The sequence below is a fragment of the Chelonia mydas genome, chromosome 4 (genome assembly GCF_015237465.2).
Source record: "Chelonia mydas isolate rCheMyd1 chromosome 4, rCheMyd1.pri.v2, whole genome shotgun sequence".
Classification (NCBI taxonomy): domain Eukaryota; kingdom Metazoa; phylum Chordata; order Testudines; family Cheloniidae; genus Chelonia; species Chelonia mydas.
This window is the reverse complement of record NC_057852.1, coordinates 79,703,307-79,727,975: the sequence shown is the minus strand read 5'-3', so window position 1 is coordinate 79,727,975 and position 24,669 is coordinate 79,703,307. Positions and strand designations below refer to the sequence as shown.

The window sequence follows — 24,669 nt, the reverse complement described above, 5'->3', positions numbered from 1 at the left end:
GCTGTTCAACATATTCATAAATGATCTGGAAAAAGGGGTGAATGGTGAAGGACAAAGATGGCAGACTATACGATACAAAATTACTCAAGATAGTTAAGTCCAAAACTGACTGAAGAGTTACAAAGGATTTCACAAAACTGGGTGACTGGGCAACAAAATGTCAGATAAAATTCAATACTGGTATATGTAAAGAAATGCACATTGAAAAACGTAATCCCAGCTATACATATAAATTGATGGGATCTAAATTAGCCGTTACCACTCAAGAAAGAGATCTTGGAGTCATTGTGGATAGAACTCCGAAAACATCTGCTCAATGTGCAGTGGCAGTAAAAATAGCTAACAGAATGTTAAGAACCATTAGAAAAGGGATAGATAATAATAATGCCGCTATATAAATCCATGGCACACCCACAACTTGAATGCTGCATGCAGTTCTCATCACCCCATCTCAAAAAAGATATATTAGAATTGGAAAAGGTACAGAGAACAACAACAAAAATGATGACTGGTATGGAACAGCTTTTATATGAGGAGAGATTAAAATGACTGGAACTGTTTAGTTTAGAAAAGAGATGATTAAGGGAGAGAGATGACACCATAAAATCACGAATGGTATGGAGAAAGTGAATAAGGAAGTGTTATTTACCCCTTCCCATAATACAAGAAGGAGGGGTCACTCAATGACATTAATAGGCGGCAGGTTTAAAACAAATATAAAGAAGTACTTCTTTACACAATACACAGTCAACCTGTGGAACTCATTGCCAGGGGATGTTGTGAAGGTGAAAAGTATAAATGGGTTCAAAAAAGAATTAGATAAGTTCATGGAAAATAGGTCCATCAATGGCTATTAGCCAATATGGTCAGGGATGCAACCACATGCTCTGGGTGTACCTAAGCCTCTGACTGCCAGACGCTGGGACTGGATGATGGGATGGCATTGCCCTGTTGTGTTCATTCCCCCTGAAGCATCTGGCACTTGTCACGGTCAGAAGACAGGATACTGGGCTAGATGCACCATTGGCTGTAGTGGGTCAGACCATTCTTACGTTCTCAGTTCAGTCTAACACCACAGCCTATTTGCTTTCATTTGTTTTTAGCATAACTTGTAATTGGTGTAAACTAATTACTTTTCCTTTTAAAGTCTGCACAGTTATAGGCAGTTTTGTATATCCTTTTTAACTGGTGCTTAACAGGATTACCCAGCAGTGACAGGTAAGTAGCATCAGCAGGAATTCAGCATCATATTTTAAATGATTGACACAGGTCAGCGTGAAAGTATAGTTAGGTATAATTACACATAAGTGTTCATAGCGAAGTACAAATTGGCTCCTTTTTCAGACTTTTTCTGCCAGATAAGTGCTGAAAAATTTATAAAACATTTAGAAAATATTTTACATAAAATCTGCTACATAACTAAAAATTGTTTTTTTACAGTTGAGGTCATTTGGGATACAGTGATGATTATTTATTCACTCATGGTCAATCCTTCCAAATACCGTATGGGGTATTTCTGTTCCTAGGTTTGCTAATAAAGGCATATTGTTGGATTTGGCTTCATCTATACTACAGTGAAACTTTAATAAATAAAGCTTTAGAACAAAAAGTTAGCTGACTGGCAAACAGTTTGCAACTTACGTCATGGTTACAGAGTACGTTTGCTAGTTGCTTCCGCTCCTGTGCGTAGTATGCCGCTTGCTGGTAATAGAAACCTGGATTCTGAGTCTGAATTGCTGTCAAGCCTAGTTTAATAGCCTCATCAAACAAGTCTCCAAAGGCCTGAAATCTTTAAAAACAACAACATTTTTTACCTTAATATTTACTATAAAATGTAAGATTAAGCTTTAACTGTATGATATATGTGGCTATGGTTAAGTACAATACACAACAGATTTGAACTAAAGTGTCACTGTAAATTAAATTAAAGCTCCAGTTCATCCAAGGCTTTCATAGGTTTTTGAATCTCAGTGACCCATTCCTACAACTGCATTCATGTGGGTGCAGAACTGCTAGGGTCAGGGCGCAGCTATTTTGAAATATTTGTTATATGTTTTGTAAAATGTAAAATGTGTTGGGTTTTAATTTCCACATGCATTCAGTGCTCATGAGCGATGCTGCCCTGGAGACTGAAGTCCTCCCTTTACATGAAGAATAAATAAAGACTGGGCAATGACCATGAATGCCTCCTAACTCCTCCTCACTAACTTGGGGCAATCCCAACATGCAGAACCCCCCCTCCCTCCCAGAGGAGAGCAATATTTATAGCTATGGCCTGCTGTCTACTATATGTTTAAAACCCAGTATAATGTTATGATAATATGATGTCTTTGTGAGCTTGGCATACATTATGAAGTTTTAGATTAAATTCCTGCTGAAATCAGTTAGACAAAGCTTCTGTAGGATCAGACTCTAAATCTCACAGTAGGTACCACATGTTGATTCCCACCAGTTATGAATTACTATCAGTTATTAATGCAGAGCACACTGACACAGGACAATTAAACTAATAAATGCATAACTATGATATTATACCTTTTAATATCTATTGCATCTCTTTCATGAAGGAAAATTCAGAATTTCATTGCTTCTCTAGACATAAAAAATTAACTTTGTGAAATACTTATACATGAGCTACAATGGAAGTATTACTTAGTAAAAACATACTGTTTAGACATCCAGGCAGCATGCTCAAAAGCCAACTCTGCACTGCCTATTTTTTTCTTGCACAAGTCAATGTGCTTCCTGAACTGAGCAATTGCATCCAATGGGGTGTTATGCTGAAAACAGAGGCGACAAATCTACAAGAATCAAAATAAAAGAAAGACTTGAAAATCTTTATCAACAGTCTAATCAAAGTTCAAATTTCTAAAAGTAAATCTAACATTAGAAACGTAATAGGTAAATGATAAGATCCCAAACAATTTAGAAGTAAAAACAATATAAAAATGAAGGTTAGATATAACACCTTATAGCATTTTATATGAAGCAAGCAGGGTTCTGTGCCACATATTATCCCCATGGCCCTCCATATAAATTATGGCAAGAACTGAATGATGAGTCCTCTCCAGGAAAAAAAAAAAAAAAAAATAGATCAAAGGCACAGATCAAACCTCACCTCAGAAGAGAGTGACCACCACACACACTCCCAAATCCAGCATAGAATTGCTGATCTACTTGGGAGAGCAGGGATGGACAGCGCCAGAAACCCTTTGGAGATCTTCCCCACAGAGGCTATGAAGTCTGCAGTAAGCCAAACCTGCTGGATGTCCCTTTCAAGGGCCTGGTTGAGGACCAGCTCCAGTAACATTTTTTTTTTTTTTTTAAATTGGTAGGTAGGAAGACACTTTGCTGACCCAAGGACCTCTAAAATCTGTTCTTCCAAAGGAAGAGCCATTCTTTTCCTTCTCCACCTTTAGAAACGGGGGGATCAATAATCTATAGGCTACATGAACTTGTTTCTGTAAAGTGCTGTTTATTCCCACTGACTTCAATTGGGAATTGAGGGGGTGCTAAGCTCTTCATGGGATTGAGCCCCATGTAAGCTCTAGCCCCTTAAAAAAATAAAAACACAGTTTTAAACACCTGAACTCAACTTCTACTGAGAAGGTATTTTCTCCTTGGAATTTGAAGTAACCTCCACAAGCTGGAATTTAGGGGGCCTGCAGTTGGGTAGTAATTTAGAGCTAGATAATGCTCTAAAAGCGATAATATAGGAGATGTATTTTTAAAATTAAATCTTTACAGATTGAGTCCTTCAGCTACCTTCATATTTTAAAATTTACAGGTTTGCTAAAGATTACAACAAATTTGTTACCTTGTAGTTTATAAATCCTGCCATGGTCTTGATTTCCAACATGTTCGTTTCATGCGCCCTCAATTCATGTACAAGATTATATGCAGTTCTGTAATTTCTAAATATGAATGTTTAGAAGTAAGGTGGGTTGGCATACCAAAACAATTATTCATGAACAGACTATTGAAAAAGAAAATCTGCATTCAATGAAAATATTTTTTTTGGTGAAAAGCTCATTGATAACAGTTACACATACAACTGACTCTGCATTCACAACATCCTCAAGCAAACTTTCTATTTATTGGTCATGACAAAACTTTCCTGCCTTTTTCCAATCAGCAGTTTAAGGGTGATTTAAAAAGAAAAAAACCCCTCAAACTCTGTGCTTTTTTGCTTCATTGATCTCTACAAACAGGCAGACTGAACACAAACTGCAATAGTCGAAAGAACACTAAGGTTACATGTTCCCAAAAGAATGTTAAAGACATTTCTGAAATACTAGTAAATCTTCAGATTTCATAAATAGTAGCACACATTCAAGGATGTTGCACAGAAGTCAGAAGCTGACTTTTTTTAGTTAAGCAACAAAATAATAAATGAGGATATTGTGAAGTTTGGATTGAGTTACAGCTTTTGGTTTACAGGTTTGGTTTCGGAGATACACATAAAAATATCCAAAAGTGAAATTCAGAAATCTTGGCAGAGAGTATCCATGAAATGCTTTTCCTTGGCAAGATACGCTAAGTAATACCACCTCAGGGTCAGCTCTAAGCATGCAACTGACTATGAAGTCTATCCAACAAAAGCAATTAAGCACACGCTCAACTTTAAACATGAGTAAGAAACCAGTCAACTGGCGGACTATCTTTTTTTTTTTATTAAGAAGATACTGACAAATAATAATAGTAAAGATTAGGAGCTTACCTTTCCTATATTCCATTCATCTTAATAGAAATGTGACCTTTAGAGCCCAATTGAGACCATTTAAATGCTGACATTAAGAATAGGCAAATACATGCCTCTCCAAATTTTCATTAAAGAAAGTAAATAAACATGGAATTAGATGTAAAAGTCATTTTAAAGCAACATTAAGGTTGCACAGCTGCACATCATTAAGGAAATGCAACAGTTAAGGCTCCAAGAGCAATTGTGGGGGGGGAAGAAAGGGGCGTGTGCGTGGGTATGCGTCTAGAGTATTTTCTATGCCCTTTGTCTTAAAGGTAGAGTTTAATTCATTGCTATTTAGGTCTTATGTACAACACATCCGTTAGTGTTGAACTTGGAACCTTAACCTTTGTACTTCTAAAAGTTATTTTATATCAATGTAAATTCAGAAACATATTTAAAGTATGAAGAAGTTGAACACAAACTCAAGAAAATTCTTTGTATCAACATTTACTCTGAACAAAACAGACTAACAAAACACAAGTCGTTACACTGTAGAATAAGCTCAAAAATATTGACTGCTTGATTTGTTACAATTGCCCAAATATAAATTTAAGTTTTACATTTCGCTAACCCTGAAGCTATCATAGTAAGAGAAGTGACTGTGAAAAAAAAAAAGTTTACTTACTTTAGAGCATTCTGTGTATCCTGTTTCAGCTCACTGAAGAATGCTATTTTGAACTGATGTCTCACAAATAAAAGCTGAGAAACACAATCAATATTTTAATGGTCCCAATAATGTAAATGGAGTACATTTACAAAATTGGAATATAATTAATACTCAGAGAAATCACAGATAACTTAGTTGGAAGTATGCAGAATATAAGAAAGTGTACTGATATCACAGAAAACAATTATGAGTAGTTGTTCAATAGCATGACACACAGAGCTCTTTTGCTGAATCTAATTTATTGCTCCCACCCCAAAAGAAAGGGGGACAGCCTTGTACCATCCATCAATGATCTTGAATAGACACCTTAAGGACACATTTTGTGGCTCTGTAGGCAATCTTGTCCTGCTGGAGGATAGTTGGGTGGTTGCAACACAAGTTCGTGTGTCAAAACCAGTATTTGGTGAATTGAAAAGAAACAAATGAGAACTAAGTTAGGCCCGGAAGTCTGTAGTAAGTGCCCTCCACAGCCTGAGTTAGAGCACTGCACAGAAAAACACTAAAGCTTCCTTATAATTTCTCCCCACTTGCAAAGTTTTAAAAAACTGCTTATCACTTCCCGTTTCAGAGAGGATATCCCAAAATACATCAACCCATGACATCCCAAATAGCAGAGATTGCAGCAAGACACCTGGAATTTGGTGTGTTGTTTTCTAGAATACCTTAAGTCAGCCTGAAGCACCAAAAGGATTTCAGCACAGAAATTCTGTTTTCAAAAAGTGAGTTGAAAACTTGTTTCTATTCTGAAAAACACTACTACCACAAGTCTGAAAAGTGGGAGTTTTCAGTATATAACTCTGGATTTAATTCCACTGTCATTTTTTATTTGAAGTTCACCTTTAAAAGGTGAATTTCATTTTAGTTGATGTAATGTAAGAAAAGGACCATATCTAGGATAAAAGTGAAAAAGAAAAAAGTGTGAAAATAATTGTGTTTTGTTTTAACATTCTGATATTTAAAAAAATATATATATATCCTGTGTATCATATATAGGATACGCCAACTATATTTTTAGAATTATCTTATTTAAAAAGGAGTAGCATTACCTGATGTGTTGTTTTATTCAAGAATTCTTTATGAGATTTTACTCTTCTTATTTCTGTATAGTAGTAGGTCTGTGCATGCTCATAAAAAGCATTCTCTAATCTGTAAGAGAGAGAATTGCTCATCATTTTGTAAGCAAATAAAGAAGTTCTTTTATCATATAGAGAATCTAAAGTACTTTAAATTAGTCTATTTAACACTATTCCGTCTACAATCACTGTAAGCCGACATAAAAAAAAAAACAAAAAAAAAACCCAAAACATACAAACTTAAGTTATTGGTACCAACAGGAAATCACTAAATTAGAAGTTCTTGTGATATTTGTTTTAACCTACCTTATCTGCCTAGAATATTTTTGAGACAAGGTGGGTGAGGTCATATCTTTTATTGGACCAACTTCTGTTGGTGAGAGATACACTTTTGAGCTACAAAGAGCGCTTCAGGTTGGGAAAGCTGCTCAGGCTTGGTTTACACCAGGGGTTGGCAACCTTTCAGAAGGTGTGCGCCAAGTCTTCATTTATTCACTCTAATTTAAGGTTTGGCTTGCCAGTAATACATTTTAATGTTTTTAGAAGGTCTCTTTCTATAAATCTGTAATATATAACTAACCTATTGTTGTACGTTGTAAAGTAAATAAGGTTTTTAAAATGTTTAAGAAGCTTCCTTTAAAATTAAATTAAAATGCAGAGCCCCCCAGGACCCAGGCAGGCTTAGTGCCACTGAAAATCAGCTCTTGTGCCACCTTTGGCACACGTGCCATAGGTTGCCTACCCCTGGTTTACACCAATAAATTAGATCGACATAAGGCAGTTTGTGTCAACCTAATTATGTCAGTGCCTACACTAGAATGCTGTTGCTGACAAGTAAGTGGCCTGTTACACCGACATAACAACTCCACCTCCACAAGAGATTTATATTGGTGTAGTTAGGGCGACAGTGTCTGTTTAGACAGGGTTACTGACATCAGCAGTTGGCTATCATTCTTGTCAGTTTCATGCTGCCTCTGGCTCAAAGCAGCAGCATGGGGCTCACAGCTGAAGCCATGAAACAGACAAGAACATCAATTTCACTGCTGGTACTCTGTCTGCTGTGAAACTGAGCCCAGACTGGCCTCACAACTCAGGCTGTCATCCCGGGTGGGTGGGGGGCTCCCACTGTGAGCCCCGCACAGCTCTCAGTGCCCCACTTCAGACAGTGCAAGTGCTCCTAGGGAGGACACACCACAGCCAGAAGGAGTGTAGCCTGGCCACCAAAAGTCAATTGACTTACTTCAGTGGCTGTAGGTCGACCTACATTAGTTAACCAAGATTTTTCACTTACCGGCACCCCCGATTCCCCCAACATGCCGGATAAAACAGCTTGTACTGTATTTGGTGTATACAGAAAAAGAAAGACCCCTAATGAAGGCAGACAAGGAAAAAGCAAACACATGCCAAGGTCTAGACAAGATCTCTATCTTAAAATTATGGTAACATAGGTTAGAAAAAACCTAGCAGTAGCTTCAATCTCCCTTAACCAATAGGCCTAGACATACTATACAAGTGTCTAAAAAGACCCAGAGTGAACCAAAGGCAGTCTTTGGGTTTCCTGCCAATATCTCCCAGAAGTCCATATAGTAGCAAGTTTTATGGCCTACTCAGAGGGAAGGTGCCAATCATAACATGACCTTATGGAAAAAGGACAAAGGTTAAAAAAAAACCCATTGGATTCATCAGGACTCAGCATGATGTGGAGTGTTTCAACAACGGACTAAAATATGAGTAATGTAAGTTTGCAATTGCTCTACAGCTGATGTACGGGAGAGTTGATACCTGCATATCATATGTTCCTTAATAGACTGGAAAAAATGCATTGTAGGAAAAGTCTTTTACCAATTCACTTACCTTATAATATAACCAACCAGATGATCAGTGTGTGGCAGCACAAACAAGGATTTTCCAGAGAGGTCACAAGCATTACATAAAGCTGCTGCTCTTTCTGAAGCAATAACATCCTCCCCTAATTAAATCAAAAGAGCATGCAAACAAGCAGAGCAGTGTCAAATACACTCTTCTCAAAGCTAGACTATCACAAGCTATGGAAAAGGTGATACACCGAAAAATATAGGACTTTCTCTCAGGTCATCTGAAACACCAAGGCTCTGATTATCAGAATACCGTTGTGGCTGAATAATCCCCAGAAGACCTGAGGAACACGCTGGGTACTCACAAAACACTTTACAGATGAATTTATGGTACTAGTCATGTGATTTTAAAAAAAAAAACAAAACCAAAAAACAGTTACTGACAGAAAAAAACCTCACACTTCTGTAGCTCTGCACCAGTGACTTTTAGAGGTGTAAAAAAGGAAAAACAAACAAGCTCCATATTCCATGATTTCATGTAATTACAGCTTGGGATAGATTGATTTAGGATGCAACCCCTTCAAATTTCTTTCCTCAATGACTGACATTCAGTCAGACAGTGACGAATTTATCCCTTGCCAAAGTTTGGCAAGAGAGTAAAAATGTACAGTGTACACTTCATAATAAACACCTCTCACCCCCATTCAAAATGCGGCTCCCATAACAGTTTGAGTGAGCAGAAATAAGTATGGGGAATAGTGAAATGCAAGGGCTTAATGAAGAACCTGAAGCATCGTACCTGCTCCAATCTGACATTTTAATAAGGGAAATATTCATCATGACAACTGAATATTCTTACATTAAAATGCTGCAGCTTCAGTGCAGCTTTTAAATCAGTTGCAATTAGAGTTTATTTTTAACTGATCTCAGGTAAGCATTAAGTGACAACTGCTTTGTAGGATAGGATACAGTCATATTTGCACTAGGCTTGATACACAGTATCAGAAGCTGGACATAAAAAAAAGAGTCATAGTTCTGAGGAACTTAAATTGGTTAAAAAAGGTAATGAAAAAGCACCTGGACTTTTAGGGCCAATTTTTCAGAGCAAAGCATCCATTGTGTACGTGCATGTAATGGGGAGTAAATTTTTGTGCACACAAATCATTGTGCATGAGAACTGCATGCAAAGTGCACAAATGATGACCAGGATAAAAAGTCCCTTTGAAAATGTGGTCCTCATATTTGCATACACTGCAGTTTGATTAGCCTTTTAGTACCTGGAGGTAAGGGTGTTTTCTTTTGAATCAAAACCACAGCAACTTTTGTGTTTCTTCCCTGCAAACTTTGCCTGAAATAGAAGAGAGTTGCAATGACAAGCTCATATTTCATGTTCATACAATGACTTTCAGTCTACTTTTAAAGTCATTAAAAATTGTGTATAAAAGGCACATCACCACCCATGAGATACATATTCTCTCTCCTTTTCTCGGATAGATCGTAACAACTGCATTTAAGGTCACCGATTTTAGAAAACAGGAAGTAAGGGCGGATCCAAAGCAACTTTGCCAATTTACTTTCTAAAATAAGACATCTTTAAATCCTCTTAAATATATATCAAATATTCAAAAATAAATTTCAAAAATAAAAATCAATCAAGAGCCCCATCAGCCCAGCACAAAATTATGTTTTTAAAACAAAAAAGATGAAATTGCTTTACGGTTCGTACAAGTATTTTGAAACCTACACTTAATACAAATACAAGTTAATACTTATAACCTAACGAACAACTGTACCTGACAATTTCAACTCTAGTAGCACATTCTGACTGTTTTTCTTTCCACTGTGGCTCATCCCAGTCCAGTTCATAGAACACCACAACAAGAGCTGGCACCAGATTCAGATGTTTGTTCATCCAGCCAGTCTTCAATATCCCTTTTGGAATGTACCACTCATAGGATGTTCTCTGAAAATATTAATTTAAACTTATTAAAACAAGCTACCAACTATGTTTATTTTTGCTGTCTCACGTGGGGAATTCCATGTGTCCATGATCAGTCCTGAGGACTTGATCTTTCCTCTATCAATCTTGCTCTCAAGTGTCTGTTTCCTAATGGAGAAGGTGTGGTGGGATTTTTTTTTTTTTTAAAACCATCATACCCCACCATTGGCTCAAGAACCAGATGTACGCCACTGAAACATTATCAAAAATAGATTTCCATAGGTGGGAGGGGAGGGGGTGTCAGAAGGAGGAGAGATTCTGACAGTAAAGAAAAGTCAACTTCAGGAAAAATAAAATACTTTGAACTTACATAGTACCTGTCATCCAATGATCACAACATGCTTTATAAAGTTAAGCAAGTATTACCCGCATTTTACAGAGCGGGAAACTGACAAAGATGCAAGTTACTTGTCCTAAATCACAGACAATTAAAAGCAAAATTAGGGAATAGAATCCAAGTTTCTGTATTTCCAACTCTCCACTATAATAAGTAACCACTGGATTATGCTGCTTATCAAGTGTCACACTAGTTTACATCGGCTCAGTTTCACTGCAGAGATTCAAGTAGACTGCATATACTGTATTTTGCTCTGTCTCACCCAAACAGCTGTTTTAAAAAATTTCCGGAACATCTAAAAAATGGATATGTGAAATGAAAACTGTCCAAATTATTGATTTAAGACTGATAGTGCTCCCTTATCATGCAATGTTTCCAGATTTCAATTAACTTTCTAATAGTTAATTTATTCTGACTGAATATTTACACATTATAATCACAAACAGAAAACACTTCACAGTAAGTCATTTTATAGTTTGCATAATATGTTAACTGTATTTTAAGTCTTCATAAGAAAACCCCACAGACTATATACCTTTGTTCTGCATTTTGGATATTCATGGTCACCAGGAAGAACTTTGAAAGAAATTGGTACTCTGTCAGCTCTCCTGTTTGCACAAAAGGCATCCCAAACTGCACGATGAACAGCATTATATACTACATCCAAGCCAGTGAGGGTTACAAAGGCCATAGGTCGACAACATAGTTCCACAGGGAAGTCCCACTGCGTTGGGCTCATCTTGAAGTTTTACAGAATGCCTGAAAAACAAGAATACTCCCTATTTCAAATCCCCTTTCAAACATGCAATTTCTGATTAGATACAAAAGATATCTTTTTGAGAAAAATGCACTAAACTAGTCTTTTCACTTAAGATGCAAACTAAATCCAGCCTGCTCACTCACCTTAAAACTTATTTGGGCAAAGGAATACAGGCAATTTTAAGATACAGGGATTTTTAGATAATTTTAAGATACTCCAATAAGAATCAGCCCATAGTGTTTTTTGGAGGGTGGGGAAGAACCAGAAAGGGGGGAAAAAAACCACGCAGTGCATCTCAAGCATGATCAAACTTTTCTGTTTTTATTCATACTGCTCAGACTCTGGCACTATTAGCGAAGTTGTGAGCCAAAGGGCCACTAACTATAGGCATACAGATAAGCTCATCAAGTACCCTCCTACCCCGAGATGCGGATGGGGCTGCAACTGGAAGTTGAGGAGGTAGGTTGGGGCTGGTTTGAGAACTCTGATGGTCCCAGTCCTGCAGCTGTATCTGCATAAACAAACCTATTAGCTTGCAGAGCGCAGGTTCTACTCAGGCAGAGTCAATTACAGGCTAGGGCTTATATCCGTTATTACTAGAAAAAGCAGCCTGCTTAAACAAGGTTTGCATCAGCCACGTACTATATATAGCAAGAAGCATGTTCTTCCTCACTGTGGCATTGTCATTGCATCCGATGAAGCGAGCTGTAGCTCACGAAAGCTTATGCTCAAATAAATTGGTTAGTCTCTAAGGTGCCACAAGTACTCCTTTTCTTTTTGCGAATACAGACTAACACGGCTGTTACTCTGAAAATTGTCATTTTTAGCACCCTCATGTTTGATGCAAAAACAACAAGGAGTCCTTGGGGCACCTTAGAGACTAACAAATTTATTTGGGCATAAGTTTTCGTGGGCTAAAATCCACTTCACCAGATGAATGGAGTGGAAAATATAATAGGATTATATATACACACACAAAGATGGTCCCTGCTCTGAAAAGCATGATGTCTATAGACATAGTGCATTGGGAAAAATAGAAATAGAACAACAGTACAGATTGTTGTTTAATTTATATAAATTATATTAAGGAATCATGTTTTCACTGAAGGAAAAGTGTGTTTTTTGGGCAGTGGAGCTTGACCCCAGGTATAGCCCAACCTGCCCGTAACGGACATATGCGGGGGCGGGAAGGGACAAAGCGTTTCTTGAAACCTAGCATTATGTGCCAAAAGCTCAGAGAGCGAGTGATGAGCAGGATAACCAGGAGCACCAAGTCCTAACCTCCCCGCCTCAAAGACCAGGCTCAGCCCCTACCGCTAGTCGCCCGCCCCCACCCAGCCCCAGCCCCTACCCAGTTCCCATGGGCAGCCCCTCCACCGCCTCTGACCCACCACCAGCGCCCGACCCACGACGACCCGCCTCAACCCTCTTCCCCTGCCCGCCCCGGACCTTGCCCCGCCGGCCGGGCAGCCACACAGTAAACAGCCGCCGGCGCGGCCAGCAGCGGCTCCGTCCTACCACCTCCAGGGAGCGAGCTCTCCGCGGGCCCCTACCCAGCGGCGCCGCCCGCAGCAGAGGCCGGCGACCAACTACTGAGCAGTAACAGAGATTGAGATTCGCCTCCGGAAGCAAGAGCATGGGGATAGGAGTGACAGTCCATTCCACCAATCAGCGTTGCCTGCTCAACGACAACGTCAAACATTGGGTCTCGAGAACCGTCGTAGGAGCCAATGAGAGACAGAGAAAAGAGGCTCGGCCACAAAATTTAGCCAATTGATGAGCGGGAGTGATGACGCTATGGAAGAGAGCCCAATCATAGCGCAAGATAGGTAGTCAACACAGCAGCCCCGGCGTGGCTAGGGGAGCCAGTGAGGGTCGTGGTGACGGTCGACTGCGCATGCGCGCTGTGTTCGCGTGTGGTTTCTCGGTCGGGTACCGGTTGCTGCACTCTGTGAGAATCCCTGGGCTGAGGCTGAGGCGGGGGCTGCCGGCCCGGGGCCATGGCGGCGAACGAGGACCAGGAGGTGAGACACCGACCCCGCTTCTCCGTGGCGGCAGCTGCCGCTCAGCCTCACCGCGCTCGGGGTGGGGGGTTGTCTCTGGGGCTGTTGCCCGCCCTGCCTGGCCCGGGAACGCGGGGGCTGTTGCGGGACGCAGGCTGCCCCCTCGCTCCGCGATCTGCTCGCCCCGCGATCCCGGGCGCCGAGGTCTCCGGCCCGCCCTGCTCGGCCCATCGCGGCGCTGACCGCTCCTCCCGGGATCCCGGGCTCGTTTTTAAAACCTAACTTGGAAAGATGATGCAAAAATAAATCAGTAACGTTAGCAGAAACCACACCTGTCTCCTCCCAGAGTTTTAGCTAACACGCTCCAAGAAGAGTCAGCCGACGGCGTCCTCTACTAGTAACCTAAAGCGTTCTGGCGTGCACTTTTTCCTTACTCTTTTTTATACAAAGAGTCTGTCTGGGAGACTTCAGGTCAGCTTCAGAGCACTTGCACTTTTAACTGAATGCTACATCAATCCAATTGTTTCTTGGGTGGCATAGTCCTGTATAGTTATCTTTGTACTTGGTAAATTCTTAAAAATATTTTAATACATTGATCATATGCAATGTACGTATCATATGTGATCGTATTAATTCAGCCAACAGTATGTTATATTTTGTTAATGGCAAATACCCTGTAGAAAGTCATTCTGTGATAAGAAAAGGAGTACTGTAGCTCACAAAAGCTTATGCTCAAATAAATTGGTTAGTCTCTAAGGTGCCACTAGTACTCCTTTTCTTTTTGCAAATACAGACTAACACGGCTGCTACTCTGAAACCTGTCATTCTGTGATAGTTACTTGGGGGTTAATAGATATTCTAGGCCCTTCTCACTTATAAAATCCCTTTCTTGTAGTTTTGTAGAAAGTAATATGGGGAGGATGGAAACATTCTTGAAACAGATGTTTGGTATTTTCTTGGGGAAGTTAAGAATAAAGTTTTGTTTTTTTAAAAAGCAGGCTTCTAGAGTTCAGTAAAATGTGCCAAGATGGGCAATGGGTTTGTAGAAAGTAAATTGAATTCAGACTAGCATGCCAGGTTTGCTGAACTCACATTCCACTAACCTAAAATAGGATTATTGAACTATCAGACAAGATATCTAGACCAATTATTGCCTAAATTTTAATTTGTTTATTTTTTTAATGAAAAACAAAATGTGGATTTCTGTATATTTTGCTGACGCTCATCTGTTTATACAAAGTTCAGTATCGGATTGAAATTGCTAACCTTTTTCTCCATCTGTTCTTTTCAGATGGAGCTAGAAGCATTACGTTCTATTTATGAAGGAGATGAGTGTTTCAAAGAACTTAGTCCTGTTTCCTTTCAGTATAGGGTAAGACCACATGAAGCTTTAATTAGATGTAATACATCATTCATTTAAAGTTATTCTGCACATTGTCCATTACAAAGCATTTTCTTGAAACAGGTGGTATTTCTTGAAACTACTTAGCAATAAAGGCACTAAGTACCTTTTTACATAATTTCAAAATAACTTGCCATGAGAAACTTAAATGTAATGATAGTTACCTTTTTGAACAGAAGCAAACATCACAATAGCAATCATCAGTAGTAATAGTGGAATAAGTAAAGTATAATTTGTCATGAAAAAACCTGAACAACTGTAATTGAACTTGTAGGGAACTAATACAGATGGACTAAGTAAATAACTTGTGCTCCAGTCCTGCAAACACATTTCTTTCATTTTACTCACATGAATAGTCCTGCTGACTTTTCTCACAAGAGTATAGTTAAGTATGTCTGTAAGTGTTTGCAGGTTTGGGTCCTTCACTAATTATTATGACACACAAGGTATATTGAAAATAGATCATGACATTTAAAAAAAAATCTTGTGTAACTTTCAAAACTGAAAGTGTCAAGTGAATGCAATAATGTTGCTGAATCTTTACTGAAAGGCAAAGAAAACCAATCCATTATAATAGAAAGAATAATCTGACAGCATCGGATCTGGCTATACTTTTCGTTAGGTAGAAAGTCAGTGGAATAGAGTTGAAAGGATTAGTCTGCTGTTCTCTTGAACATAGTTAGTGTACTGCCCAGCACATTGATTAGTTAATTATAAAATAAGACCAAAAGAAGACATGACAAAGATTTCTCAAATAGTGGCAACATGCAACACATCACTCCCGAAAAGCTTACTATGAAGAAATTTGAAACTGAGTCAATGTAAATATAAACTATATTTAATATTGAGTATATTAGGTTCCTACTGCTCACAATCCTCTTTACATAATCTTTTCTGCCCCTTCTCTTGATCCTTCCACATAGATCCAACAAAGCCAGAGTTAGCCTTGCAGCATGCCCTGAAAAGAATAGGCCTTGTCCACAAGAAAAAAAAAAAAACTTTCACACTTTTACTTAGTGCTTTTAAAATCAATATAGTTAGGCCAGCGAAAACCCCAGTGGAAGCATGTATAGGAATACACCACAGAAACTGAAATAAGTGGCCACAGAAGGATTTATGCAGGTTTAATGAAATCTGTTTTAAATGACACCTTTAGTTAAAGTAATGCAAGCTTTAAATGTGGACAAGGCTTTCCCTTAGGAGTTCCCTGAGTATGATGAGCTTAGATGAACAATTTTTATTAGCTGGCTTGTTAGTTTGTCTTTATTGCCTCCCATCCCTAGAGACAATTATTGCAATTTAATAAGTCTTAAAAATCTTACCCATTACTTATGACATCAAAGGTCACTAAAACATATGTTTTTTCCCCATCATTATGCTGCTTGGTTTTTATTTAGATTAGACAGTGAAGAGAAAGCAGGTTTCATTTTTTGGTTCTCATGCAGAATGCTAAAATATTTGGATTGCAAACACTGACAGAAAATATTTAAATTTGCACAAGCCTTTTTATAGAAATTTTAAACATCTATTGAGTTTTGTCAAAAGTTTGAGGAGTACAGGTTATACTGTTGTATATCTAAATTTAAAATGACTATCAGTAATGTTTTTTCAAGCATAGTTTGATGGTTGGTTATTGTGAATAGCCATAGCCTTAAAAATAACCTGGGTAAATAAAGTCAAATGAAAGATTCACATACTAAACGACACTAAGGTTTGATGCAGTGTTTTTGTATCTTTGTTGGTCCCAGGATATTAGAGAGACAACGTAGGTGAGGTAATATCTTTTATTGCACCAACTTCTGTTGATGAGAGAGACAAGCTTTTGACCTACACAGAAGCTCTTTTTCAGTTCTGAGGGGAAGAGCTTCTGTGTCAGTTGGAAAGCTTGTCTCTCTCATCAACAGAAGTTGGTGCAATAAAAAGACATTACCTCACCCACCTTGTCTCTAAGGTTTGATAACAGACTGAGGCTTCCCATTTTAAAGTGTTTTACCTCCTTTCAGATAGGTGAAAATGGCGATCCCAAAGCCTTCCTAATAGAAATTTCATGGCCAGAAACATACCCACAGACAGCTCCAAACATATCCATGAATGCTTTCTTCAACAACACCATGTAAGTATTTCAGTTACTTCCTCTTTCGTTTTACATGTGGTCTTTCTCTTACAAAATTCTTGAATTCTTTGGGCCTGTAATTCGATTTTATGGTCTCTTTTAGATCTTTAGCTATAAAACAAAGTATATTGGATAAATTAATGGAAGAAGTTGAAGTTAATCTTGGAACTGCCATGACATACACACTTTTTGAATATGCCAAAGATAATAAAGAATTGTTCATGGAAAATCAACCCGTTCATATTGTGGTAAGTCTATAACTTGCGTTTTGATCTATTTTAGTTTTATAAATAGTTTCTCTAAATATGAACTTTTTTTAATACAACAAAGGGAATAGAATGTTTATTTACTATATATTTAAACACCTCACATTGCTACAGAAAACTTCTGGAGCATGTCTGTGAGGTGCAAGCCAGTATGCTATGTCACCAAGATAGTGGCTAGAAAAAAGTAGATGAAAGGAAGTGTAGCACAGCTCTGTGGCTGTAACCTGGAAGTTTATTTAGTGTTCAGCCACCTTACCAAAAAGTTTCTGGAAGAGAAATGAGAGAGAAGCAGTGATTAGAAACACTCCCTAATCTAACACAGCCAATTTATATCCAATGGTGACTGCAGAACTAGTTCAAGACACAGTTAATGAGAGCCGATGTGGGTTTTGACTTGCAGCATGAAGAAAGTCTCTAGAATGGATAAGCTATGCTTGTGCTCTGAACAATTAAATATTTGACGAGAAGAGTGAGGGAAGGAATAGCAGACACAACCAATCAATGAAATTATTTAGTGATGGAAATAAAAATATTAAATTTTGTTAGATGACACTTCTTGATTCTACTTTAAATGGCTCAGTAGTTTAGAACATGAAGCACATGCCAAGCACATTAACTCTGCTCAAAGTGATTCCGTCAAGGTGGCTTGAGTGGGGACCTTCACTTTTAACCCGATCTATTAAAGCAGCATTTCACCTGGAGTGAGAAACTTGATGAAAGTGTTTCTAGAAAGCACTTATGCACCACTTTTTATCTGCTTCATCTATAATTTTTGTTCAGAACTACATTAGAATTATCCTGTCATAGGTATTCTGACTCCTGAGAGCTTCCACTTGAGCCAGAAAAATTTGAAGCTTTATCCTTCATGTTATCCAGCCTCCTATTCAAATTTTCCATGCTCGCTGTTATTCTCTTTTGTATTAGAGAAGCCTCTAGTTTTGGGCCCCCATTGATGTAGTTTTTCTCTGTAGAGAGCCTGGGAAAGCAAGAAGCTAAATGTAGGTAGGAAAGGTTTGAGATTGGGACGAGTGGCTAATGGTATTCGTTATAAGATATTGAACCTTAGCTGCTAGATGACTAGATTTAAATCCACATACTTTAGTAGTGGCCAGAATATAGCGAATTGGTGGTCTCATGATGGTTCCTTTTGGACAAGTGTCAATATTGGAAATACAACTACCACCTTCTGGAAGTAATTCAGATCTTTTATCCACCTTACTGAAGAGGCCAAGGATCAAATGGGCATGAGAACTAAATGGTGCTTTTGTCCTGTACTGTACCTGAGGGTTTTTTTGTGTGTGTTAATAAGAGTTTTCACACACCATGACTGTCAATCTGTTTTCTTTTTGATGAGCAGTAAATGTACTCTTTTTTGAAAACAAACAAAGGGCCTTTGTTTTTAGGCATCCCAAGAGCCTTGAATTTAACAGAGTTCAAACTCTAAGGTCTACACTACAGACTAAGGGCTGGTCTATACTATGGGGATGGGGATCGATCTAAGTTAAGCAACTTCAGCTATGTGAATAATGTAGTGGAAGGAGACATACTTAGATCTACTTACCACGGTGTCTTCACTGTGGTGTGACTCCTGTCGATTCCCCTTGCCCTTCTCGTTGAGGTGTAGTACTGGAGTCGATGCTAGAGCGATCGGCAGTTGATTTATCACGTCTATACTAGACATGATAAATCAACCCCCGCTGGATCAATTGCTGTCCATCGATCTGGCCGGTAGTGTAGACAAGCCCTGTGTTTACACTGCTCAACTTACAACGGCGCGGCTCTGCCGCTGTAACACTGTAAGGTGCGTTGTGTAGTCACCGACAAAATAAAACCACCTCCTAACAAGGGGTAGTAGCTTCATTGCCTGGAGTGCAGCTCCCACACCGGAGCTTTCAGTCATTAAAACTTTTGCCATTCAGTGGGGTGCCAGTGTAGACAGAGCCTTGAATTGGTATAACTAAGTTACTCAAGGGTGTGAAAAATCCACACTCCAAGTGACACAGTTATACCGACCTAACTTCCGGGATAGACAGTGCTGTGTCAGAGAAAGAGCTTCTCCCATCAACATTGCTATCGCCTCTCGGGAAGGTGGATTACTGTGCAGATGGAAGAGCTCTCTCCCATCAGGATAGAACATCTTCATTAAAGTGTTGCATCAGTATAGCTGTGCCGATGCAGTGTTTTAAGTGTAGACCTGCCCTCAGTTTGAAAATAAACTGACCAAGTTAGTTGAAAAAGTTAGTTTTTGCAGAGTTAGTTCATGTTTGACTTTGAAACTGGAATTTTAGCTCTGCTTAAAGTGACAGTGTTTTGCTCAAACACATTACTGAAACCTTCCTTGGAAATGATTGTACAGTCATACTGTCTTTCAATGCTACAATCACACAGGTTCCTTCTGTGGACTCTCTCTCTCTGCCTTTCCATTTTGGCTCTACTATACAAGCAGCATTATAAATAGCCCTTGTGGCATTGTATATTTGTGCTGTGAATAAAGAATTGTATGAGCATGTAGGGAGTCCGATCCACACTTCTAACTCATTTCACTGATCTTTTAAACTGGTGAGTGGTACTGGCAACACCAACAGGGAACCACTTCTATCCCCACTAAGCAGTAGTCAGGACATATGCAGTTGCAGGGGTTATGGAAGTAATTAATCTAGCTACCACAGTAAGCACCTAAGAAATATTAGTACTACTTTTAAATTATTGCTGAGAACTATGATCATGGTTGTTGTGTGATAAAGCACAGGTATCTTTCAGTACTAATGTAATTTAAAACATTTGGGAGGTCTCGATAAGAAATCAAACATTTGGAATTTACCCATCAGGGTGATACCTAGATATCAACTGCCAGCTCAGTCACTGTTGGAGAGGCATTTAAATTATACTTTTTATATTTCTCAGACATCTGTAGGCAATAACATCTCAATTGGAACTCATGAAGTAGCTCCATCAAGTAAGAAAAGTCACAAAAAGGAGCAGTTGTCCAAAACCCAGAAACGAAAGCTAGCAGACAAAACAGGTTTGTGCAATATAGTCTTGAAAATGGTACAGTGTGTTCGGGATAGTTTTGTACCTTCAAAGACAGGTTCAAATACAACTTGGGTCATGAGTGAGAATGAATTGGGTCTCACCCCAGTTTTCACTTGCTCAGCTCATAAAGCTACCAAACAATTTTTCACCAGTGACAGCAGCCTGAAGCAGAAACTGACTGGCATAGCAGTGATATGGCAGTTAGCTCTGCTTATTCACCTCAATTCCTGACTGGGGAAGTTTGCAGAGTTGCACACTACACCTGCCTCAAGTTAGGACTGCGAGTTCCTTGCTTTCCAGGCATTCTCTTGTTGGATATTGTGTTGGCCAGACCAGTAATATGAGAGTTCAGCTTTTAAAGATATGACATCTTGCTAGAGTCTAGCTGTTGTAGTCTGAGAGCTGAAAATAAACACTGCTTCTTCTATAGATCACAAAGGGGAGCTTCCTCGAGGATGGAACTGGGTGGATGTAATTAAGGTAACATGACTGTTACAACTGTGAAATTATTGCATAAGAACATTGTTTTTCTGCAGATGTAATGATAAATTATATTTAATCTGTCTTTTTGCTTTTCTTCCTAACAACATTTGGATTTGACTGTGGTCTCTGATGATTTTCTGTATACATCCAGCATGTAAGTATTTTCAAGTTTTAGAAATCGTTTTAAAAAAAAATCTGCAAGAATTAGTGATTATGGTTACCCATTTCGCTATAGAGCCTAAGGATAATCCCTTATAAGACTTTAAAAATACATATTTCTTCTGAAACTTAAGATATATCCCATGTGAAAGCATTAACTGTCTTACATTCCTCCTTTAAACTCAGAGTTTATCTTTTGAGCATTCAAATGAAGTTTTTGAGGTGAGAACTTTCAGTATGTAATTTAGCTGTGAATTCCAGAATGCGCTGAATGTGCTGACTTCACATGGGCAACTAATAGGGATGCAGCCAGGATTTTCAGAGACCTGGATAAATAGAAGCAAGGAGCCACTTCAGCAACTGCGTTTCTCCTAAGCAGTAGCCCCACATTGTCTCCTGCATGCCTGCACCTTCTGTCTTCCTCTCCCCACAAAGAACTTTTCCCCGGCCTAATCAATATCAATTATTGATTTGTACTACTGGAGCACCTAGGATCAGAATCCCACTGTGCTAGGGGATGTACTAACAGAACAAAAAAAAGATAGTCCCTGCCCCAAAGAGCTTATAATCTAACTATAAGACAAGAGACAGATGGATACAGGCAGAATGGGGAGTACAAGGAAACAGACAATATTGATCTGTTAGTTCCTCCGTTTGCCATTAGTCTGTTAGTTCCTCCATTGGCCATTTCCACCATTCTTCTGCGGAATATAAATTAACATTGCTATTTTTAACAAGTTCTACTTTATAACAAAACATATTTGATTGAACACTGGTATGACCTATTGTCAGCATACATCCGAGCATAGTGTTGAAACTACAGCAAATGGGCCCTATCAAGGTTTTTAAACTCTAAATAATCCACTCATGACAATTTGTTGCAGAAATGTGTGGGATACTTTTAAGAACTGAATCTGTTTGACTTTCCAAAATGTGTTTGTGGACTGGTATCAGCCTTTTCTTATTAAATGGAAACATTCATAACTTCACCTAATGTCTTTAATGAAGCTTAAACTGGTTCTAAGATTAACTACACTGGTTCTAAGATTAACTGTAGAATATACTGTTTTGGATGTAAAATAGTTCATAAAAATGGGAAAGCAGAGTCTTAAATTCAGATGACAATGAGTCAAATGTATAAAAGCTATAAACGATTAGTTTTATGAGTCATTTGAACTTTTTGATGCATTAGGTTGATGAGTTTGTGCTAACTGAATAAGCCTGTATGTAGTGTAAAATAGAAATATAATTCCTAATTCCTAATAATTGCAATGTGTCTGAACATTTTTTCTTTGTCTTTTATAGTTAAGCAAAACGGGTTCTAAAGATGATGAATAATGGACTTTGATACATGGAAACTTCACCTTTTAATACAGTGCAATTTGGGTCAACATCTTTCTCTTAATAGCTTTTTCCTCTTGTCAGAGTGGAACATTTTATGAAAGGACAATTTCCTAACTATTAAACGTGAGCACAGATGTTTATCCAGAGATTATTCTGGTATTACATTTTTCTTCACAAACAAAAACTTGCCTTAAAGGGAAGATAAGTGCGACTTTTCTATATTGAACTTTTAGAAAGCCTATTTGGTTTCTAACTGTCGAATGCTGAAAAGAATAGTGAAATATGCAGTGTTAATTTATATTGTTTTACTCTACAGTAAGAATATAGTAAAATTCTGTTAGTGAATCCTCTGATATTGTGACCATTTCCTGAAGTTCTCATTCCAATGGAATAAAAATATTAAAAGTGGTTAATCACTTGACAGCATAGTTCATTTAAAATAAACTCCCCTTTAAATAAAGCCTTCTTGATTTGTTCCTCTACAAATGCAGAAAGGGAACATAACATAATTATATCAAAGGATTTGTCTAGACCTAGGCTATGTCTACACTGCACACCTTACAACGGTATGGCTGTGCTGCTACAACCGCGCTGTTGTAAGGTAAGCAGTGTAGCTGCTCTTTGTCGCCAGGAGAGAGCTATGTCTACACTATTGACCTTACAGCTGCACAGCTGTACTGCTGCTGCACTGCTGTAAGAGCATAGCCACTCTATGATGATGGGAGAGAGCTCTCCCGCTGGCATAATTAACTCACCCCCAACGAGCAGCGGTAGCTATGTTGGCAGGAGAGCGTCCCACAGACATAGCGCTGTCCACACCGGTGCTTTTGTTGGTAAAACTTATGTTGGTCAGGGGTTTGGGTTTTATTCCACATCCCTGACCAACAAAAGTTTTACCAGCAGAAGTGCTAGTGGAGACAAAGCCTGAAGCTTTTGGTCCTGTTTTAACTCGAGTTAAACAGTCTGCATGTGGTGGTGATGCAGCTGAGTTTCTATAGGCTTGCTAGTAACACTATTGCCTGAAATCAGAGTAAGTTTCTGGCTCTGATTTTGACTAACTAGCTCAAAGTTAAGGGTAGAGAAGGTAGCAACACGTGACACTTGTAAATGATAGTGCAAAAAGGACCACACACCTAGTCTAGACAAATTCAAAGTGAAAGAACAAGTGGTTACAATACCAGTAAGTGTTCTCAGTTCAGCCCAGTGTGCGTCTGTTGTAGTCCTCCTCGTGTATATCTTTACAGGAGATCACGGTGTTTGCGTGGAGCTGTCCTACTGATAGTGACTTTCTGAATGTTATGACTTGTTGGCTTTTTCCATTGGATAATCAGTAGTTTACCATGTGGATTTTATTGTATGAATTACGGGACATTGGGGAAAAAAACAAGCCACTCTCCCATGTTGGAAAACATTTTTTGTACAGGTTTGTGGTCTTGTATCAAAGAAAAAAATCCTCTTTACTGTACTATAAACGGTAACTGAATACTAAATGCCTTAATGTCATTTAATATTTGAGATTTTGATCTTAATAAATGCTATTTATCTGCCATGGTGTGAGGCTTTTCTTGCATAATGCCTGTTATGCATATAGTTGTATATTTAGGTTTGCATCAAATTTCTCTCATTATGAAGAAAGATTCTTAAAGTTGTCAAGAGAATTCCTTTTTCTTCAGTAGGTGCACTGTATACTTTTCAGGATAATTGTTGCAGTTCCCTTCTTTGGGACTCGGTCTGTCACGCTTTTGGGTGTGCAGCAATTAGATACACATTTGCTGAGCTGCATGTCATGCTCAAAGTATGCATGCAGCAACCACAGCTCATTTAAAAAGAGTACCCTGTTGCATGTAATAATCACAGCATTTAGTGTTAAGGATGCAGACTGGGTGCCTCTAGAAGACTTGGACTGAGTCATGCGTCTGAGCAGCCAAGTACTAGAGAGGTCCCCTGTAAAGACAGTAGCATAAATTAACTTTACATTTTCAGCCAATGGGCTTGTTTGATTATTGGAAGGTATAGGTTATTGATATGCCACTAGAGGGCTTATAAACTGCAAACATGATTGCAGTTGCAAATTCCAACAAATTACTTACACGCACGCATGCTCTCCAGGAGGGTGGAATAAATTCACTTAAAATTACAGCTGTACTTGCTTCTGAAAAAGCAGTGGTATGAAACACCATTAAGTCTGTAGAAGAAAAGTCTGCTGGAAGTCATTGCTCTCTGCTTACAAGTTTTTCTGAAGAGAGGGAGGTCCAGGAGACCTATAAAAGAGTGGGATCTGACAAGTCCCTGTTCAAATAATGATTTAAGGTGTTGTACTTTGTATTGGAATGATATAGGTCAGTGCAAACCAAAAGTGAACAGGATTTGAATGTGCAGGGTCTTTTAATAAAGGAACCACCAACCATTAGTTCTGATGGAATTTTAATCATCAGAAAATGTGGTTTTTCAGTTTTGAACCACAGTTATCAA

At 38.6% G+C, this 24,669-nt stretch overlaps 2 protein-coding genes across 8 annotated transcripts in view; one reads left to right on the top strand and one right to left on the bottom strand.

The window, feature by feature from the left end:
* Nucleotides 1–13,109, bottom strand: part of TRAPPC11 (trafficking protein particle complex subunit 11) — a 45,970-nt gene extending 32,861 nt beyond the window's left edge. Inside the window, exons 1-10 of one of the 5 annotated variants that reach the window (XM_037897596.2) lie at nucleotides 12,913–13,109; nucleotides 11,170–11,393; nucleotides 10,092–10,261; nucleotides 9,576–9,646; nucleotides 8,339–8,453; nucleotides 6,458–6,557; nucleotides 5,370–5,443; nucleotides 3,818–3,914; nucleotides 2,668–2,801; nucleotides 1,642–1,789 (exon numbers count right to left, since the gene is read on the bottom strand). In XM_037897596.2, coding sequence (XP_037753524.1) covers nucleotides 1,642–1,789; nucleotides 2,668–2,801; nucleotides 3,818–3,914; nucleotides 5,370–5,443; nucleotides 6,458–6,557; nucleotides 8,339–8,453; nucleotides 9,576–9,646; nucleotides 10,092–10,261; nucleotides 11,170–11,373 — 1,113 coding nt within the window. In that variant the 5' untranslated portion in view covers nucleotides 11,374–11,393; nucleotides 12,913–13,109. Of the gene's footprint in view, nucleotides 1–1,641; nucleotides 1,790–2,667; nucleotides 2,802–3,118; nucleotides 3,560–3,817; nucleotides 3,915–5,369; nucleotides 5,444–6,457; nucleotides 6,558–8,338; nucleotides 8,454–9,575; nucleotides 9,647–10,091; nucleotides 10,262–11,169; nucleotides 11,394–12,843 lie in introns of those variants that run through there. The other 4 variants (XM_037897595.2, XM_043546037.1, XM_037897597.2 and 1 more) reach the window with 4 other exon arrangements.
* Nucleotides 13,110–13,215: 106 nt separating this feature from the next.
* RWDD4 (RWD domain containing 4) lies at nucleotides 13,216–23,744 on the top strand. Of its 3 annotated transcripts, XM_043546039.1 has the most exons (9): nucleotides 13,221–13,418; nucleotides 13,744–13,868; nucleotides 14,689–14,769; nucleotides 16,803–16,912; nucleotides 17,016–17,160; nucleotides 20,083–20,200; nucleotides 20,642–20,691; nucleotides 20,846–20,848; nucleotides 22,159–23,744. In XM_043546039.1, the coding sequence occupies exons 3-9, from the start codon at nucleotides 14,689–14,691 to the stop codon at nucleotides 22,189–22,191; spliced, it is 540 nt and encodes a 179-aa protein (XP_043401974.1). In that variant the 5' UTR covers nucleotides 13,221–13,418; nucleotides 13,744–13,868; the 3' UTR covers nucleotides 22,192–23,744. The 3 variants fall into 3 exon arrangements, with proteins under 3 accessions (XP_037753528.1, XP_037753527.1, XP_043401974.1); XM_037897599.2 differs by lacking the exon at nucleotides 13,744–13,868 and having other exon boundaries at nucleotides 13,217–13,418; XM_037897600.2 differs by lacking the exons at nucleotides 13,744–13,868; nucleotides 14,689–14,769 and having other exon boundaries at nucleotides 13,216–13,418.
* The last annotated feature ends 925 nt before the right edge of the window (nucleotides 23,745–24,669 follow it).

Coding starts and splice junctions, on each gene's coding strand:
- RWDD4 (XM_037897599.2), top strand. CDS start 13,395: ATGGCGGCGAACGAGGACCAGGAG. Junction 17,161..20,082: donor ATCAACCCGTTCATATTGTG/GTAAGTCTATAA, acceptor TATATTTCTCAG/ACATCTGTAGGCAATAACAT. Junction 20,201..20,641: donor AAAGCTAGCAGACAAAACAG/GTTTGTGCAATA, acceptor CTTCTTCTATAG/ATCACAAAGGGGAGCTTCCT.